The sequence below is a fragment of the Ornithorhynchus anatinus genome, chromosome X1 (assembly GCF_004115215.2).
Source record: "Ornithorhynchus anatinus isolate Pmale09 chromosome X1, mOrnAna1.pri.v4, whole genome shotgun sequence".
Lineage (NCBI taxonomy): Eukaryota > Metazoa > Chordata > Mammalia > Monotremata > Ornithorhynchidae > Ornithorhynchus > Ornithorhynchus anatinus.
Window position 1 is genome coordinate 53703495 of NC_041749.1, and position 21344 is coordinate 53724838.

General features: G+C 44.5%; 1 protein-coding gene across 2 annotated transcripts in view; it reads left to right on the forward strand.

The window, feature by feature from the left end:
* Positions 1-2671: 2671 nt before the first annotated feature.
* Positions 2672-21344, forward strand: part of PPP4R2 (protein phosphatase 4 regulatory subunit 2) — a 53881-nt gene continuing 35208 nt past the window's right edge. For both annotated transcript variants that reach the window (XM_029050967.2, XM_029050968.2), the window contains exons 1-2: positions 2672-2902; positions 3614-3695. In XM_029050967.2, the coding sequence (XP_028906800.1) occupies positions 2869-2902; positions 3614-3695 (116 nt within the window). In that variant the 5' untranslated portion in view covers positions 2672-2868. The remainder of the gene's footprint in view (positions 2903-3613; positions 3696-21344) is intronic.

Here is a 21344-nt window from a genome sequence, read left to right on the forward strand (position 1 = left end):
ACCTTTTTTTATCTTCTCATGTGTTCCGTGGCCAGAGTTGAGGGTGCTCCCCAGAAGAGAAAGAGCAAAGGTGGTTCACGGTGGTACACTGGGAGGTGATGGGGAGGGACTTGAGGGAAAGTAGGGAGAAGGTTGTCCGTTGCTGGATTCCTGAGAATCTAGCTTCTGTCACTCTATTGAAGGAAGGAAGTCCGGAGGGGCAGCTAGGTGGGAAGACAATCCTTGTTCTGCAGCAGAGGCTGGGCACTCAACTTTTATCCCTGATCTTTCAGTTTGGGGGGTTTAGCCAGAATCATAACAGCAGTTTTAACTTGGAGTCAGCTGTCCCCGGGTTCTCTTCCCTCCAGTCCCGCATTCCATAAAGGGAAAGGGAACTGTGATAGCCATCAACCGCCGCTCCCAAAGCCCGTGGCACCCATTGCCACGCTCTGTTCAGGCAACGGATGGGTTCCCTCTCCCTCCCTCACCTACCTACCTAACTGGGAGGACCATCTTGATAGTCAACACGCAGATAGGGCCCTGTAGGTCAACTAGAGTCATATGGCAGGCTGCTTCCAGGGGTGTTCCTGGATGCCCTCAGGAATACATCCCACCGTGTAACTTAATGCCCAGCCCTTCGGCTTCGGGGACCGCCATTTTAATGGACGGGTGGTGTTTTGCAGCCCCGCCACCTGCAGCCCAGACTGGAGTTCTAGGTGTTTCCGGAGAATTCGTTGGTTCGTTCATTCGATAAACACTATCGAGTGAACGAATGAATTCAGTCAATCTTATTTGAGTGCTTACTCTCATTCAGTCGTATTTCTTGAGCATTCACTCTGTGCAAAGCAATCTACATCTCTGCCCTGTCCTCTCTCCCTCCCTTCAGGCTCATATCTCCTCCTGCCTCCAGGACATCTCTACCTGGATGTCTGCCTGCCACCTAAAACTCGACATGTCCAAAACTGAGCTCCTTATCTTTCCTCCCAAGCCGTCCTCTTCCTGACTTCCCTATCATTGTGGATGGTACGACCATCCTTCCCGTCTCTCAAGCCTGAAATCTCGGTGTCATCCTTGACTCGGCTCTCTCATTCACCCCACACATAATAATAATAATAATGTTGGTATTTGTTAAGCGCTTACTATGTGCCGAGCACTGTTCTAAGCTCTGGGGTAGACATAGGGGAATCAGGTTGTCCCACGTGGGGCTCACAGTCTTAATCCCCATTTTACAGATGAGGGAACTGAGGCACGGAGAAGTTAAGTGACTTGCCCACAGTCACACAGCCGACAAGTGGCAGAGCTGGGATTCGAACTCATGAGCCCTGACTCCAAAGCCCGTGCTCTTTCCACTGAGCCACGCTGCTTCGCACACATTGGATTGCACACATCCAATCCGTCACCAAGGCCTGCCGATCTCACCTTTATGATATCACCAAGATCCGCCCATTCCTCTCCACCCAAACGGCTATTTTACTGGTATGGGCTCTCATACCGGCTGGATTATTGTGTCACCCTTCTCTCTGATCTCCCTTCCTCCTGTCTCTCCCCGCTCCAGTCTATTCTTCATTCTGCTGCCCGGCTCATCTTCCTGCAGAAACGCTCTGGGCATGTCACTCCCCTTCTTAAAAACCTCCGGTGGTTGCCTATCAACCTCCGCACGAAACAAAAACTTCTCACTCTAGACTTCAAGGCTCTCCATCACCTTGCCCCCTCCTACCTCTCCTCCTTTATCTCTTTCTACTGCCCACCCCACACGCTCCGCTCCTCTGCTGCCCCCTCCTCACTGTCCCCCCGTTCTCGCCCATCCCGCCATCGACCCCTGGCCCACGTCCTCCCACTGTCCTGGAATGCCCTCCCCCCTCACCTCCGCCAAACTAGTTCTCTTCCCCTCTTCAAAGCCCTACTTAGAGCTCACCTCCTTCAAGAGGCCTTCCCAGACTGAGCTCCCCCTTTTCCCTCTGCCCCCCTTCACCTCCCCTTAGCTAAGCCCCCTTTCCCCCCCTTTCCCTCTGCTCCTCCCCCTCTCCCTTCCCCTCCCCTCAGCACTGTGCTCGTCCGCTCATTTGTATATATTTTTATTACCCTATTTATTTTGTTAACGAGATGTACATCCTCTTGATTCTATTTATTGCTATTGTTTTTGTCTGCCTGTCTCCCCCGATTAGACTGTGAGCCCGTTGCGGGGCAGGGATTGTCTCTATCTGTTGCCGAATTGTACATTCCAAGCGCTTAGTACCCTGCTCTGCACATAGTAAGCGCTCAATAAATACCATTGAACGAATGAATGAATGAATATTGAGCGCTCGGTAGAGTGCGACAGCGCTTAGAACAGTGCTTGGCACATAGTAAGCGCTTAACAAATACCACCGTTATTTATTATTAAAATAACACCAGACAGCCACATTCCCCTGGGCAACGACCTCGCCGTCTAGAGGGAGAGAACCGATGTGCGGTCTGACCATCCCTGGAGATCAAGAGAACGGGGGTCTCTCTGGGTCAGGGAATCAAAATGACCTGGGGGGGGCAATTTGAGGGACATTTGAATATTTCCTGAGGGAAAATGGGAGAGGCCTAGTCATTCAGTCAACTAGTCAACCCCTCCCTCCTCTCCCCCGCGAGGCCCGCACCTCTCCGGCCTGCGGCCCGGCCCTCGGGAGGCGGGGCGTCGAGGCGGGCGGGAACGCGCGGAGTGACGTGCCGGGCGCCATGTTGGAGGGCTGATTGTGAGCTCCTGGCGTCGTGTTCCCCTGTCTTTCTTTCTCTCCCCACCCCCCCCCCGTCCCCTCTCTCTCCGTCTCTCTCTCCGTCTCTCCTCTCGTCGTCCCCGCGGCCGCCCGAGGGGTTCCGTCCAGTGGAGGGAGGCGGAGGCTGTGTGGGACTCCGAACGCCATGGACATCGAGACGTTGGACGAGGCGCTCAAAGGTGGGGGTAACTAGTCGCCTTCTCCCCCCTCCTCGTCCGTCCGCTCCTTCTTTCAGGGGTGCCGGGCTGAAGGCGTGCGAAAAGGGGGGGGCCCTTCTCGCCCTTTCCTCCTTCTGGGCAGCGCGGTCCCCGCCCCGTTTGGAGCTTTGTGTCGGCAACGGGGGGAGGGGTGGACGGACAAACGAGGTGCCCCCATTCCCCCCAAAATTGATCGCCCCCCCTTTCTCCCTCCAGAATCGGGGTCACCCATCTCTTCCTTCCCCGGAGGGCAGGTGTCCCCCTCGCTTTCAGCCCCAGCCCCTCCCCCCCCCCCCACGTCTTTCGTTAAACGAGCCAAACGGCTGCAGATCAACTTGGACTTACTCTTCGAGGTCCCCCCCAAAAAAGACCCTCCCGCACCCCCAAACGATATGCGCTTAGAACAGTGCTTGGCACATAGGTGCTTAACAAACACCATTATTATTATTATTATTATGCCCCGCCTCTCGGAGAGAGACGAGTGGAATATATGCAGTGGCTTTGCTTCCCCTGGGAAGTGGTGTGGGAGGGCTAGGAGGTAGGTATCGTATTAGAGGTTTTATTTATTTTTTCACCCGTCTGGCCCTTTTCAAACGAGGGCAAGTGAGTTTTTCGGAAGGAGCGAGATCACTGGCTATCCGAGTTCAAATAACACTGGATTTTGCTGGTCTTTTCTCTTCCCCTCCCTCCCAGATTTTGAGAAGAAAGGAAAAAAGGACGTGTGTCCAGTGTTGGATCAATTTCTTTGTCACGTAGCCAAAACTGGGGAGACAATGTGAGTTGCCAACCGTTTTTTTTTCCTTTTCATTGATTAAAGCCTATATAGTATCAACGCCAGAATTTAAGCTTAAAAAAAACAACTCCTTTGAAAGTTAAAATCTTGGATTAGTCCCCTTTAATCACAAATTTGGATTTGCTCTACCAACACCTGACGTCAGTTTCTACGCGTCTCATAATATGATCATTTCCGAAGCTCGTGATTTGCTTTCTTCACCTTGATTGTCTTAAAATAAGCCCTTAGTACAGTGCTCTGCACACAGTAAGCGCTCAGTAAATACGAACGAATGAATGAAAATGTTTCTTCCCCCCATTCTATTCTGTGAGCCCGTTGTGGGCAGGGATTGTCTCTATTTGTTGCTGAATTATACTTTCCAAGCGCTTAGTACAGTGGTCTGCACATAGTAAGCGTTCAATAAATACGTTTGAACGAATTAATGGATTCCATACCCAGGGGAGCCTGTTTATTCTCGATACACTTTATCTGATAGGCATTTCGATGCGCTCTGGATAGTGGATCCGGTTATGGCCACCTAATTCCCAGAATTACGTGGCTTTCTGTTTCAGCATGTGGCATTACTGGTGTGTCACGATTGTCTATATTTTCGGTTGATTGTGATTGTACGATTTCTTCTCGCTAGTGTTGGGAGAGTTACCCCGTAACTTTCAGACCCTGATTTTGCCTACTTATTGTCTATATTTTCGGTTGATTGTGATTGTACGATTTCTTCTCTCTAGTGTTGGGAGAGTTACCCCGTAACTTTCAGACCCTGATTTTGCCTACTTGTAAACTTCTGGGATGGCCCATTTCTAATATTGGGAATTTTCTGTGGTCTAGTTCAGAGGGCCGAGAAAGGCTGTGTAAGGAGCATTCCACTCTCGTGGGTGTTTTGCGTCGGGAATTGTTTCCATGAGCTACCTGGCGTTATCTGGGTGTGGAAAGCTGGTGCCTTGGTGGCTTCCCTGTCGTGATTTTTTTGGCTAGGAGGGAAGACTTCATTGGATGCAGTGGTAACGAATAGGCATCCATTATACAGCCTCTTGTTTTCCAGGCCTAGTATGGGAGTACAGGCTTCAGCAAAACATAAAATCATTTTATTAGCAGCTGCCGAACCTAGTTTTTCCTCGTTTAATCATCACAGCGTATGGAACAAAACCCCTTAAGTTGGTAGACATTGAAAACAGTTGAAACTACTACATTAAAATAGTTCTACTCAAAAATATATTTCAGGCTTGGATTTTATTGCCCTTAAATGTGGCGTTCATTACAAATACGTTTCGATATTCCTGTCACTGGATTTATTTTTTTCTTCTGCAATTCCACAAGCCATTTGATAATGGAAAATTACAAAATATCTAGTTGCCTGTTACATGGTTTAGCCTAAAATGAACTAGGAAGGAGTGTTTACTTTGATGCTTCATTTTAAATTACCATATGCCTGGCTTCAGTCCATAACATGAATGCATTCAGAGGTAGTTTTTAATGATTCAGTAGGCAGAATTAGTTTCTAATGCATGTGCATGAAATAGGCGAGACTGCAGCAAGTCAGTGTAAATATGGTGTAAAAACAATAGCAGTTGGTACAACTCGTGCCAGTGATTGTCAATTTACCTCATAATGACCAACTGACCAGTTATACAAGCTTATTTTTCTGCCAGTTATTTTTAGCCCTGGTGTGGCAGTCAGGTAAGTTAGCTACATATGATACGAATTTGATTGATCTGAAACATTTGCATGTCTAAAACAGAAACAATAGGAAAATGCTTCTAGGAGCATGGCAGAAATGCAGACTTTTTTTTCCTCATGTGAATTTTTGTTAGCCAGGATCGTTGTTCTCTATAACATTTATAAGAAGATGTCTGATGTAATTTTAGTTTTTTTCCACCAAATATTTACATATTTGATGTTAGCCTCGAGTTAAAATTAGAAAATTGCAGCTTTTAAAAAAGCTAACGTGTTACTTTGGAATTTGGATCGTTACATAACCAAGAAATGGTTCTCTATTCAGCTTGATTTATTTTGTGTACTTTTCTGAAGTGCAAGCTAAAAGAGTAAAAATCCAAAGAATCTTAAATCTTTGGGATTGTTGTTGTTTAAGGGTAGCTGGATTGTTCGACATAAAAGTTCTGTAGAGGCCTTCCCTGTTAAATATCACTAGGGCTTCAGGTAAACAAGACTTGAGAATATTTTTTGTTTGAAAAAAAAATTTCAAATTTACATTATACCTCCTGCCTTTACCGTTTAATTCATTTGATCAGAGTAAACAAAAATAGTAAAATCTCCTCTAATAGCTGTGTGCTTAGCTAACCGCCATGTCTTGTCAGTGGGAAGTTGTGGTTAAGTTCTGTTCTCAGACTTGAAATATTTATCATCTCTTTTCTTCACTGGAATTTAACAAAAGTGTACAGAGTGGGTATTGTGTGAATCTCCCTATCCTTATTTTGCAGGCTTTTTCTCCCTGCAAACTCGAAAAGGACAGGACGGGCAGGTGTCTCCCTGGGTATGTGGGGTTGGAGTGTTCCTTGGGGCGATTGTTTATTTTCCTTGCATGTCTATTTGTCTTTCTCTGGCCTCTTGAATTCTGAGAAGGGTGCTGGATTCTGAGGACTCTTGCCACCCAGGAAGCTTGTAGACTTTAAATATTACAGAGTGTTGAGCAGAAACTTCCTACTTTCCAACCAAAACCCTGCCTTCCTTTGGCTGAAGTTCGATGTGGAAAGGGAAAGAAGAGGCTAGTAGGCCTGTGGACATCGAGAAAGCATGTTTTGTTCGAGAGAAATTCTGTTTACTGGGACCTATTAAGTACTTTCATCTTTGGCAGGCATAACACAAGAAAATCACTGTTTTCTAGACACCTTTTCTTTAGCAGTTTTAAAAATTGAGTAAAATGTCTCTAAATTGGGCTAAATGTGATAGAGCAGGCAGCAGGAATTCAGAAAGCTGATACCTTGTGTCTAGTCTGAATTAGTTAAAAATTCAAGTGGTAGGCGTATTTTTAAAATATTGGTTTTTTAAACATAGCAACATAGTCTTTTTTTTATAAGCTGGGTGACTTCACTGCCATCTCTGTTTGTTTTTCTGCTGATCCAAGGCCGTGTATATTAGAGGAGACTTTTAATCACAGCACATAGGTGTCTACACACTATGGGGGTGATGAGGGTGATCACCCTCACAGTTTTCTGAACTGGACTCATAGACTTGTACATCCCAGTTCTCTAACAGGACCTGAGCGTTTCCAGTCAAGGTTGAAAAGACCCAAAATGCTGGCTTCCTGGCCTGTTAACTTTTTAAAACCTGTCTTCTCTCAATCTTCGTTCTCCTCCCCCGGCCCCCCACCAAAACAAAGCAATCCCTGCTCTTTTCACCCTCACACTTAAAATGAAAAGTTGGCACCTCTGCCACAACATAGATGAGCTTCAACTTCAGACCCAAAACTACCTGTATTTACCTGTAATTCATTTATATATTAATGTCTGTCTCCCCATCTGGACTGTAAGCTCATTGTGGGTAGGGAATGTGTCTATTGTTATATTGTACTCTCCGAAGAGCTAAGTACAGTGCTCTGCACACAGTAAGTGCTCAAGAAATACGATTGAATACCTTTGACAGCCATAGTTAAAAGGAGTGATGAGGCATCCTTTCCAAATGATCACAACTTCCTGATGTAGTGGGCTGGTGTGAATTAATGACATTTGATGACTTTGTGTGATGCCGTTGACGTATTACTATGTGCTAATAGTGAATGTGGATTTATGTGCTTAGTCTCTGGAATTCAGACGGCATAGCTTGGTTTAGGGCGATGGATGGTAGAGGGAGAACGATGAACCCATAAAAATAATTTTGGAACTGGTAAATTTATCTGCAAAGTCTTATCTTGTAGTAATGTATAAGCACCTATGTTCTCTGTATTTACCTGCAAGGACTAAGGTGCATATTGAAAGTTCATTTAATAGTCTTACAAAAGTGTGTATAAGTGTCTCGTGTCTGGGAACCTAATCCTTCAAGGTATTAGCTTTCTGACTTCCTGCTGCCTGCTCGTAGGAGGATCATTTCCCATAGTATTACTCCCCTTTTGGAACCCAGTTATTCTCTGTCTAATGGAATCCAGTGATGGGTCTGTGTCATACTTATCCTGTCTTTCTGCTTCTGGAACTCAGGATGAGGTGAGATGAAGTGGAGGGAAATTTGGGTGCCCCAAACCAAACTGGATCACTGGGTTCATCTGATATCAGACCTAAACCTTAGATTTTGCAAGATATACTGTGACTGAGGCAGATTGGGAGTCAAGAGACCTGGGTTCTAATCCTGGCACTGCCACTTGCCTGCTCTGTGACCATGGCCAAGTCACTTCTGTGCCTCATTTAATTCCTGTTTTACAGATGAGGGAACTATCTTTTCTCCCTCACCCTTAGACTGAGCCCTGTGTGGGGCAGGCATGGTGTCTGATCTGATTGTATTGTATCTTCCCCAGTGCTTAGTACAGTGTTTGACACATAGTAAGCGCTTAACAGATACCACAATTATTAATAAGCACCTAACGAATGCCACAGCTGTATTAAACTGAGGCGTTGAGTTATTGCAGAAGATTGTATTAAGGAAAATTTGTGTTGTATTACTTGCCTCGTGTCTATTGTGTGTAAGTGAACAACCATTCCTTCTAACACAGTTCTGTTCTCTAGGCTGTGAGCTCGACTCTAGACTGTGAGCTCGTTGTGGGCATGGATTATGTTTGATGTTATATTGTACTCTCCCAAGTGCTTAGTACAGTGCTTTGCACACAGGAAGTGCTCGAAAAGTACGATTAGTAATAACATTCAGACACATAAACAAGAATATTTCCTAAATGTGGTGGTGGTGTCTATCCAAATGCATAGTGAAAAACAAGCAGAATTGACTTAATATTACTTTTCTATCTAAACTGGGTGAGTGGGTATTTTTACTAATACAGTAATTCAGAGAAGCAGGATGGCCCAGTGACTAAAGCGCAGGCCTGGAAATCAGAGGACCTGGGTTCTGATCTTGGGTCTGCCTCTTGTGTGACCTTGGGCATGTCACTCAACTTCTCTGGGCCTCACTTTCCTCAACTGCAAAATGGGGATTCAATACCTGTTCTTCCTCTTGCTTAGAAGGAGAGTCCCATGTGGGACCTGATTATCTTGTATCTACCCCAGTGCTTAGTACAGTGCTTGGCACGCAGTAAACGCTTACGAATTCCGTAGTTGTTATGGAAACTAGATGGGACTTAGTGGCAACCCCATGTCATCCTACACTGTGGGCCTGTTATGGGCAGGAATTGCGTCTCTCTGCTGCTGAATTGTACTTTCCAAGCGCTTAGTACTATGCTCTGTACACAGTAAGCGCTCAATAAATACGACAATGAATGGGCTGCGCAGAGCTCAAAGCTCCACTTCTACAGTCTTAACTCTGTTGGAGTTACCCCATTTAGCCTTGTCTTCCCAAGAAGTGGAGGTAGGTGGTCAAACGTGTGGGTAGTGTTCTGGGTTTTATTTTTTTTAATAAATGCAAATTAAGAGATCCTGAACAGATGAAATCCTAAAATATCAAGTGTATCTCACACCTTTTCCTTTTCCCATGCTTTCTTTTGGATAATCAAATTTTACTGAAGTTTCATCTCTAAGGAACTCTTATGAGAGGAAAGTACTTAGGTAACTCAGAGATGTTAAGATGTCTCAACCAACTTTGAACTAATCAACAGTTCAGGTACAAAAGGATTTGATTTTTTATCATAGCTACTTAAAGTGACCTTAAGACTATTACCAAACAAGGCTTTCTCCCTCCTTGCTTTAAAAATAAAAAGTACATCCAATCAGGTTTTACTATTGATTCCTCAGTTTGTTCTCTGAAATCTGAAATGTTTACCTTAGGAGTAAAGCACCCCTTTTGAAGGACTTAAGCCAAGCCTTCCACTTTTGCCATGTAAGACATCCATCGGTCAGTAATATTTATTGAGCGCTTGGCTATGTGCAGAGCACAAATTTTGTGCCAGGCAGTAAGAATTTTTTCCTAAAAGCACAACTCTCTGCCTAAACAGTACATTTAGGATTCAAATTATTTGTGGAATACTGTACTACTTTTTAAGAACCCTGAGTATTTAGCCTTTACATTTTTGTCAAAATCTGAACTTTCAGCTAACAGTTAAAGCATGATAATGCAAAAAAACCTCTTTGGTTTTAGGTACTCCTGCTGACTGAAGAGCAAAATGTGGGAGTGTTTGCTTTAATAAAAATAATAGTTTGAGGGGGAAATAACCATACACTTGAAGCTTCCTCAAGTCTTCAGAGATAGTAGGAATGAGTCTGGTTTTTTTTTTAATTTTGCAAATACACTGGGAAAAAATGAGCATTACTGTGTAGTTCCTTTTATATAACTCATTTCTTAGTAAGAAGTACATCCTGTTTTGAAATGCAACTCAAAAGTAGAGTTGTAATTATGTAGTTAATTTGTTACAGTCCGAATAGACTTTGCTGTATGACAACTTTCCATTTGGAGTGCAGGGGAAGGTTTGGGGCAGAGCACCGAGGAGGTGGCATTTTGCGGGGAAAAGGGGAGAGAGACATGGGCACGAAATTGGAGAGTACAGGGAAGACGGGAAAGACAGATAAGAGGGCACTTCGTTGCTGTGTCTGTCGTCTTCTTTTTGCCCGAATTCTTGGTCCCGAAGTCTTCTCTGAGATCAAGGCTCATCTGTCACGTTTGCCTGGAGATACCATCATCATTTTCGCTCCCCTAAGTGCCAGTTACAGTGCTCTGTACCCAGTAGGCATCCAGCGAGTGAATTTAATTCTGCCGTTTTGGCCATCTCATCCTCCTCTTCCTCCTCCCATGCTGCCACTTAGTTTGTCAGTACTATGCTTCAGGGCCAGAGGCTGCACTTGTCCCCTGGACCTGGCACCTGTGATGGTAAGCCCTCTCCTCTTTACCAGTGTGCTGTCACCTTCAGCCAAGTGTAGGACCGCCATATTGGCTCCTCTGTTGATCTGTTTCTGACTCCCAAGGGGTGGGGTGGGCCATCTGTGGCTACCCTGCCCTAAGCTGCAGGGCCTAAATTAATGGTGATGCCGCCTGCAAAGGGGGGTTGGTTGCATTGCACTATGTAGTCTTTGACCCACAGTGGGTACATACACACATCCTTTTCTTCTGACATCATATCCTGGACCACCCAAAAAGATTAAATGGGTGAATCCCAAGTCTACCACCTCTCCAGCCCCGACCCCTTTTTGCAGCCTCTCATTTCCTCCTGCCTTTACTTGGATGTCGCACCGACACCTCAAATTTAACACGTCTAAAACGGAATTCCTCATCTTTCCACCCAAATCCTGTCCTGGCCATCACTGTAGACGGCACCGCTATTCTCCCTGCCTCACGAGCTCATGACCTTGGCATCGTCCTCGACTCATCTCTCGTTCAACTCACACATTCAGTCCGTCACCAAACTCCGTTGATTGAACCCTCCCAACGTCACTAAAATCCACCCTTTCCTTTCCATCCAAACTGCTATCACACCGATCTAGTTACTTATTCTGTCCCGCCTTGATTCCTTGCTGTCCTCCCTGCCTCCTGTCTCTCCCCACTGCAGTCCTTACTTCACTCTGCTGCCCAGATCATCTTTTCTTAAAAAAAAAAAAAAGTTAGTATCTCTCCACTCATCAACAACCTCCAGTGGTTGGCCATCCACCTCTGCATCAAACTACTTACCATAAGCTTTTAAACATTCAGTTCACCTCCCCCCCCCCCCCCCCCCCCCCCGGCCCTAACCTGCGGATTTCCTACTACAACCCAACCCATCCACCCGCTCTGCTCCTTTAGCACAAACCTCCCAAACCTCGATCTCGTCTCTCTCGCCTCAGACCCCTTGCCCAAGTCCTCCCCATGGCCTGGAACTCCCTTCCTTCATAAATGACAGACCACGACTCTCCCCACCTTCAAAGCCCTCCTAAAATCCCATCTTCAAGAGCCTTCCCCATCTAAGCCCTACTCCTTCTCCCTTCTGTGTCTCCCTTAAATTTGGATCTGTACCCCTTAAACACTTGATATTCACCCCACCCTCAGCCCTGCAGCACTTAGGTTCATATCCATAGTTTATTTTAATGTCTCTAGGCTTGTAGGCTCCTTGTAGACACGGAATGTAACTACCCACTCTGATCAGTTGTACTCTCCCAAGCACTCACTCTGTGGAGTGGGTGCCCATACTTTAAGATGCATGATGATTAACCTCCTTGATATCCTTATACTCTACTATTTCCCCTATCCGTAACTTATTTTACTGTCTGTCACCTCCTTTAGACTGTAAATTCTTTGGGAGCAGGTGTTGAGTCTACCAACTCTGCACACTCTTCACGTCAAGCACATTTTAAGCCTTGCTCAAAAACTCTGTAATCACATACCTCTTTTTTGCTGAATCATTTTTCAAATAATATTTTGTGTGGCTCAAATAGTGGTTCCCACATGTTTTGTGGCCCCCCCCTTGTAAAAATTGAGTTAATAGTGATAAGGGCTCAGCAAATATTGATTTAGTTTCCCAGTGGAGGAAAAAAGTACCACTTATCAGTCACTTGTTTTTGATGCTCTCTTTGTTTTAACTGTTTGTTTTCCTTTGATGTCTGATCCCAGTACTCCCTGCCTCCCGCTGCTTGCTAAGTATGTAATTGCCCATTTTTTCTACCATGACTCTTCAGTGCCCATGTATTTGTCGAGTTCTGATGAAAAATTAATTTTAAGTTGAAGAGACCCAGGGTGGGGTGAGGGAAAATGTAATAAAATACTTGAAAAATGAAGTTTTGATGAGACCGCTTCGTTTAGTCATTTGATTAGTTGCTGTGAAATTATCTAGTGGGCTTGAGAGCCTCTTATGTAGCCTGAGCACTAGTTTTTACGGCAACAGGCATTTCAGAATAGGATTTTTCGAAGGTTATATTTCTTTCAAGCAATCGCATAGTGAATATCTCAAAGATGTGTGTATCCTTTGAAAGCAGACTATTTTCAGAATAGGAAAGTAAACCTAAATCAAAGTTTGGTCAAATTGTATAATAATGTTGGTATTTGTTAAGCGCTTACTATGTGCAGAGCACTGTTCTAAGCGCTGGGGTAGATATAGGGTAATCAGGTTGTCCCACGTGAGGCTCATAGTTAATCCCCATTTTACAGATGAGGGAACTGAGGCACTGAGAAGTTAAGTGACTTGCCCACAGTCACCCAGCTGACAAGTGGCAGATCTGGGATTCGAACCCATGACCTCTGATTCCCAACCCCGGGCTCTTTCCACCGAGCTACGCTGCTTCTCTGTATATTTAAGGGGACTTGCTAGCCTTTTTTCATGGTCAATTGTGTAGCTGTACAAGCCTGCTAATGAAAGTGCCGTGAGTTTATATTCTGATTATATTAGTGTAATAATAATAATAATGTTGGTATTTGTTAAGCGCTTACTATGTGCAGAGCACTGTTCTAAGCGCTGGGGTAGACACAGGGGAATCAGGTTGTCCCACGTGGGGCTCACAGTCTTAATCCCCATTTTACAGATGAGGGAACTGAGGCACAGAGAAGTTAAGCGACTTGCCCACAGTCACACAGCTGACAAGTGGCAGAGCTGGGATTTGAACTCATGAGCCCTGACTCCAAAGCCCATGCTCTTTCCACTGAGCCACGCTGCTTCCCTGTATTTAATTCAAATCAAAAAAGCTTTGCAAAACCAGTTAAATGTGTTGCTTTTAAATTCAGAAGGGCACCTTCACAGATTTAGAGCAGTGTAAAAAATAGTATAGATACATTACCCATCACATTATCTTTTGTGAATAATAATAATAATTGTGGTATTTGAGCAGTTGCTATGTACCAAGCATTTTACTAAGTGCTGGAGTAGGTACAAGATCATCAAGTTGGGCACAGGTCCTGTCCAACATGGGGCTCAGAGTCTAAGTGAATGAGCAGCTTCTGTATGAAGGTGAAAAAAAAATTAAGTTGTCCATCTGGGAAGATGAAGTGGGTATGTGATTGCAATTTGTAGAAATCATGCACATGGGGGAGTTGATGGACCCTAAGTTTCACAACAATTCACTGAAACTTGGAGGGGGTAAATTTGAAACAACCGGAAAGAAGCACTTCTTCACAGCGGGTATTTTGCACATGAAATTTTCTTAACGCGGGGAAGTTGTATAGGCCGAAGACATCAGTGGGTTGAGGGTTTTTAAAGTTTAAAATGCCCTCTAATATCTCTGAAGAGGACAGCCACCTCATTATTCCGGCACGTATCTTATTCCTTTGTTGGAGACTGAATGCTGGGAAGCAGTGTGGCTTAGTGGATAGAACCTGAGCTTGAGAGTCAGAGTAACTGGATTCTATTCCCGGCTCTGCCAATTGCTTGCTGGGTGACCTTGGGCAAGTCACTTACTTTCTCTGTGCCAAAGTTTCCTCTTCTGTAAAATGGGGATTCAGTACATGTTCTCCCTCTTACTTTGACTGGGAGCCCCATATAGGACAGGGTCTGTGTCCTACTTGATTAACTTTTATCTGCCCCAGAGCTTATAACTGTGCTCGATGCATAGTAAACCCTTAACAAATACCTTAAGACAACAAAAGGAAAACTTTGGTTGGTTAGGCTCTTGATGTGACTGGGAAATAGCAGTCTTATGTTGTGTTCCCTGCAGTGTAATTGGAATGCTTAAATATTATTATATAAGCAGCTTAATGGAGTGAAAGTTTTCTAAATGCTGGCTTGATTTAAAAAAAAAATTACTTCATGTTAATGTAAAAATCAATTGGAGGGAAATGGACAAAATTTGAGCTAATCTAGCATTTTAAAAATTAAATTAGAGAACATTTAATGCAGGCATTTGCTTTCTAGAGTGTTATGTAACATAGGACTGTTGTTTAAATTATGTTGCTCAGTGTCTTGTGCAGGTGGACGGCACAGGAGTTTCTAGTTGTGTGTGTTTATGGTTACAGTATAACCTGGTGTGCTCGAAGAATGGGCAACGGTGAGTCCCAAAAATTCCAATTAGCCTAACCATAGTCACCAAGGGTGTACTAAAATCTCCCAGGAAACCCCAGGTAAGTCTGTAGACTTGACACTGAATCGTTCTGCAGACTTTACAGTGAATCCTGGCCACACATTCTGAAGATTTTCCCCATAAGATTTGCCCAACATAAACCCTGCAGCACCCAAGGTTTAACCCTTTTAGAACTGGGGAAGACTTATGCTCTTTACATAGTAAGCGCTCAATAAATGAATGCCATTGATTGATTATGCGTAGTTCCCTTGGGGGACCCTACTGTTTGAACCTGGAGTAAGGAATTTAAGTAGAGAGAAGGAACTTTGAATGTTAAACTCAATCTGTTTGATAATCAGATTAGGAGTGGAGCCAGCAGAGATGTAGAAGTAACACCAGTTTCTAATTCAATAGTATTTATTGAGTGCTTACTATGTGCAGAACATTGTACTAAGTGCTTGGAATGTACAATTTGGCACAGAGACAGTCCCTGCCCGATAACGGGCTCACAGTCTAATCTACCTGCTCCTTCCTTTACCTCTCTGTCCTAAATTTTAAAAATATTTAAATGAACTCTGAAACAGAATGTGTGTTTTGTTCTTTAATGTCTAAAGTGAGATTTAATATAGCAAATTCTTCCTGTACTTCTGAAGAATTCAATTGGAATTAGTGGGGAAAAAAATTGGTTTCTTTTTTATCCTCAATCAATGGTTTTTATTGACTCAGTGAATAGTATTTATTGAGCGTGGACTATGTAGAGAGCCCCATACCATTGGGAGAGAACAACAGAGTAAGTGGACACTCCTTGCCCTCAAGGAGCTTACTCTCTGAGAGTCTGGGGGGAGACCAGAGATAGACATTAAAATAAATTAAAGGTAGGATAAGGATATGCCTAGTACTAGAGTGCATAGGTGGCATAGGTGATGATGTGGGGATGGGGTGATGAGTCAGGAAGGGCTTTCCTGCAAGTCACTTTTACAGAATTTACTAAGTTGTCATTAATGTGAGTCTGTTTCCACTGTAAGGACCTATACATTTTGAATTAAACACATTATCAAAACCAAGCATTACTCTGCATTCCCAAGTGCAATTCTCTTGTTTGTTAGGTTGTTAAATACATTTAGCTGTTTACAAATATTAGCATGTTTATCAATTCATGTGCAGTTTACTCCCTGAAAGCTTTCCAAACGCACATGCTGGATAGTTTTGACTAAGTACAGTAATGATTTTTTCAGGGTAAATCTTGTATTCTGGATATCTTTATGTAATTTGTACACCTGCCATGCTAGGCTGGTATTTTTTCCTTTGGCGTTTGTTTTTTAGTATGGGTGTAACGTACTGTTCTTGCTCAGGGGGCCAGAGGAAAATAGTGAATCTGCTTTTCAAATTGACCATCTCTATGTGATATGGTGCACTTGACTGTGGACAAGCCACTCAACTTCTGTGCCTCAGTTCCCTCATCTGTTAAAAGGGGATTAAATAGATGCTCTCCCTCCTATCTAGACTGTGAGCCCCACGTTGGATGGGACGTTCTAACCTGATGACCTTGTACTTGGCATATAGTAACCTAGTCTCTCTAGTCCTAGACTGTAGGCTTCTTGTGGTCAGGCCATATGTCTACCAACTCTTTTATTGTATTCTCCCAAGCGCTTAGTATAGTGCTCTGCAGCGCTCAATAAATGTGATTGATAAACACTTAAGAATTACTGTTATTATTATCGTTACCAGTTCTGTAATGAGAGGTTCTCCAGGAACCACTACCCGGCTTATCAGTCAATCACTGGTAATTGAGTGCTTTCTGTGTTTCAAGCACTGTATTAAGCATTTGGGAGAATACAACTACAATACAGTAGAGTTGGTAGATGTGATCCCTGCCCACAAGGAGTTTACAGGCTTTAAAACAGATTACAGATAGGGGAAATAAAGTAAAATGGTATGTACATAAGTGCTGTGGGGCTGGGGTAAGTATCAGAGTGCTTAAGGGGTACACAGCCAAGTGCATAATCAGTGTAGGAGGCAGGGCAGATGCTGGGTCGGTTGGTGGGTGGGGGGCTTAGTCTGGGAAGGTCTCTTGGAGGAGTTGTGACTTCAGGAGTGTTTTGAAGGTGGGGAGATTGATGGACTGTTTGATATGACAGGGGAGGGAATGCCAGACCAGATGGAGGATATGGGCAAGGGGTTGGTGGTGAGATAGTCAAGATCGAGGTATCAAGTATGTAGATTGGGTTGTAGTAGATCAGTGAGGTAGGATGCTGGAGAGCTGATTTGAGTGCCTTAAAGCTGATGATAAGGAGTTGCAGTTTGATGCAGAGGTGGATGGGTAACCATTGGAGGTCTCTGAGTAGGGACGATATGGACTGAACTGTTTTTCAGAAGAATAATCTGGGCAGCAGAGGAAAGTATGGGCTAGAGAGGGTAGAGACAGGAGGCAGGGAGAAGGCTGATGCAGTAATCAAGGCAGGATATGGTATATAGTTGGATCAGCGTGGTAGCAGTTTAGGTGGAAGGAGAGAGCAGATTTTAGGGGATCTTGTGAAGGTACAATCAACAGGGTTTTGTGACAGATTGAATGTGTGAGTTGAATGAGAGAAACGCCTTGAGGAAAATGCCAGGGTTATAATAATAATGTTGGTATTTAAGAGCTTACTATGTGCAGAGCACTGTTCTAAGCACTGGGGTAGATACAGGGCTGTCAGGTTGTCCCACGTGAGGCTCACAATCTTAATCCCTATTTTACAGATGAGGGAACTGAGGCACAGAGAAGTTAAGTGACTTGCCCACAGTCACAGCTGACAAGTGGCAGAGCCAGGATTCGAACCCATGACATCTGACTCCCAAGCCCGGGCTCTTTCCACTGAGCCACGCTGCTTCTCTATAATAATAATGTTGGTATTTGTTAAGCTCTTACTATGTGCAGAGCACTGTTCTAAGCGCTGGAGTAGTCAGGTTGTCCCACATGAGGCTCACAGTCTTAATCCCCATTTTACAGATGAGGTAACTGAGACCCAGAGAAGTGAAGTGACTTGCCCACAGTCACACAGCTGACAAGTGGCAGAGATGGGATTCGAACCCATGACCTCTGACTCCCAAGCCCGTGCTCTTTCCGCTGAGCCACGCTGCTTCTCTGGGCTTGGTTATGGGCTTGGGAGTCTGAAAGGATGGTGGTGCTATCTACGGTGATGGAAAAGATGAGGAGGACAGGGTTTGGCTGGGAAGATGGGGAATTCTGTTTTGGACATGTTAAGTTTGAATGGTTGGTGGGACATCCAAGTAGAGGTGTCCCGAAGGCAGGCGGAAAGAGGTAAGGAGTGGAGAGGGAGACTTGGGAATCATTTGTTTAAAGACGGAAGTTGAAGCAGTGGGAGCGAATGAGTCCTCCAAGGGAGTGGGTATAGAAGAAGATTAGTAGGGGACCCAGAACTGCAGAATCCCCAGATTGTTCACAGTGTATGTTCCAGACGTTTAACTCACTCATTAAAGCCCTTGCCCTTAGTGACCTGGCCATCTTCTTTATTGAAAAATTCTGACACTATCAGGCATGATCTCCCTAAAATCTCTCCAGCCCCTCCGCCCTCCTGCCCCTTCTTCAACTCTCTTTCCCAACAGTATCTCTAGAGGAGATCTCCTGCTTTCTCTCAAAATCCATCCCCTCCACCTGCGTATCCAACCCTATTCCTTCGCACTTTATCAAACCACTTGCCCCCTCCCTTCTTCTCTCCCTAACTGCAATCTTCAGCAGTTTGTTCTCATATGCCTTCTCTCCCACTGCTTTCAAACATGCCCTTGTCTCCCCCCATCCTAAAAAAAACCCCCTTTCCTTGACCCCATGGTTCCTTCCAGTTATTGCCCCATCTCCCTCGCACCATTCCTCTACGTACTTCTTGAGGGAGTTGTCTATATCCGCTTTCTCAAGTTTCTCTCCTCCAATTCTCTCCTTGACGCCCTCCATTCTGGCTTCTGTCCCTTTCACTCCACAGAAACCACCTTCTCAAAGGTCACCAGTGATCTCCTTCTTGCCAAATCCAGTGGCCTCTATTCCATCCTAATCCTTCTGGACATCTCAGCTGCCTTCGACACTGTTGACCACCCCCTTACCCTGGAAACATTATCCAACCTCAGCTTAACTGACACTGTCCTCTCCTGGTTCTCCTCCTCTCTCTCTGGCCGCTCATTATCAGTCGCTTTTGTGGGCTCCTCCGCTGGCTCCCACCCCTTAATTGTGAGTGTCCCTCCAGGTTCAATTCTGGGTCCCCTTCTATTCTCCATCTACACCCACTCCCTTGGAGAACTCAGTGGCTCATAGAAGCAGCGTGGCTTAGTGGAAAGAGCACAGGCTTGGGAGTCTGTGGACCTGGGTTCTAATCCTGGCTTTGCCACTTGTCTGCTTTGTAACCTTGGGCAAGCCACTTAACTTCTCTGTGCCTCAGTTCCCTCATCTGTAAAATGGGGATTAAGACTGTAAACCCCACATGGGACAACCTGGTTGCCTTGTGCTCAGGACAGTGCTTGGCACATAGTAAGCGCTTAAACAAATACCATTATTATTGGCTCCCTTGGCTGTAACTACCATCACCATGCAGATGGTACCCAAATCTACATCTCCATCCTGATCTCTTTCCCTCCCTGTAGTCTCGAATTTCCTCCTGCCTTGAAGACATCTCTGCTTGGATGTCCTGCCATCACCTAAAACTTAACATGTCTAAAACTGAATTTATTTTCCCACCCAAACCCTGTCTTCCCCTTGACTTTCCCATCACTGTAGATGGTACCATCATCCTTCCTGTCTCACAAGCCCATAACTTTGGCATTATCCTTGACTTCTCTCTCTCACTCAGTCGACATATTCAGTCCATCACTAAATCCTGTCGGTTCGACTTTCACAACATCAGCTAAATCCGCTCTTTCCTCTACATCCAAACTGCTACCACGTTAATCCAATCACTTACCCTCTTCTGCCTGGATTAGTGTATCAGCCGCCTTGCTGACCTCCTTGCCTTCTGTCTCTTCCCACTCCAGTCCATATTTCACTCTGCTGCCCGAATCGTTTTTCTACAAAAACGTTCAGGACATGTCTCCCCACTCCTCAAGAAACTCCAGTGGTTGCCCATCCACCTTCTCACCAAACAAAAATGTCTCACCATTGGTTTTAAAGCACATACTCAATCACCTTGCCCCCTCCTACCTTATTTCACTACTCCTACTACAACCCAATCCGCACATTTCACTCTTCTAATGCTAACCTTCTCACTGAACCTCGATCTCCTTCATCTATCTTGCCACTGACCTCTCGCCCACATCCCGCCTCTGGCCTGGAACGCCTTCCCTCTTCATATCCAAGAGACAATTACTCTCCCCCTCCTTCAAAGCCTTATTGAAGGCACATCTCCTCCAAGAGGCCTTTTTTGACTAAGCCCTCCTTTCTTTTCCCACTCCCTTCTGCATCACCCTGAGATTTGCTCCCTTTATTCATCACCCCCTCCCAAGCCTGACAGCACTTATTTATATATCTGTAGTTTATATTAACGTGTGTCTCCCCCTCTAAACTGTAAGCTCCCTGTGGGCAGGGAATGTCTTTTATTGTTGTATTGTACTCTCCCAAGCACTTAGTACAATTCTCTGCACACAATAAATGCTCAGTAAATACGATTGTCTGACTTGCTTTCTTTTTTTTGTAAGGATTTCATAGAGATAGGTACCATTCTTCTTCTTTCCATCCAGCAGTGAATTAGAGTTTTATTCCTTTTTTTTTTTTTTTAAACCAAACACAACATTCTTGACCCACACTTTATAACAGTTTTTGCTTATAGGGCATATTTTGACATTTTTAAAAGAAATGTTCAGGAGAATTTTAATTTAAAAAAAGAACTAAGAATTTGGAAATGACCACACTTGTCAAAAATGTGAAATTTCAAAGCCATGTTCATGGAGTTGTTCAAGAACCACACATCACTTTATAGTGCCATTTATGATGTTTTAACATTTCTTGGGTTTTACTCATACCTGTTTTCAGTTTAATAATGCTGTTGGTATTTCTTAAGCGCTTACTATGTGCAGAGCACTGTTCTAAGCGCTGAGGTAGATACAGGGTGATCAGTTTGTCCCACGTGAGGCTCACAGTCTTCATCCCCATTTTACAGATGAGAGAACTGAGGCACAGAGAAGTTAAGTGACTTGCCTACAGTCATACAGCTGCCAAGTGGCAGAGCTGGGATTCGAACCCATGACCTTTAGATCATTTAAATGTGCTCGTTATTTATGGAAACCAGGCAGTTCTAACCCAACCCTACTCCCAGTCCTGCCCAAATGAGACCACCTCACCCTAGTGTGGAACATTTAAAAGCTATTGCAAGTTTTTGCCAGTTGCTGACTTTCTGCTTTCCTGAGAGACCAGTTTTCCCGATTAGTTATTTCTTCTTCCGCCTATCTCTTTTCACACCACCCCTTGTAGTCCCGTTTGCTGTTGCAGGTGGGTAGGCAAGTGGTTAATTCCATGGCATATTTTGGAGCACCATTTTGGAGCATAGAAAATGATTTCATCATCTCAGTTTTTCAGGGCCCAATCATTTTAGCTTGTAGATCCTTCCAGGCCTCTTTTCCTTTCCCTCTTGGTGTCCAACTTTTAGCAATTTCGCAGGCCATTACC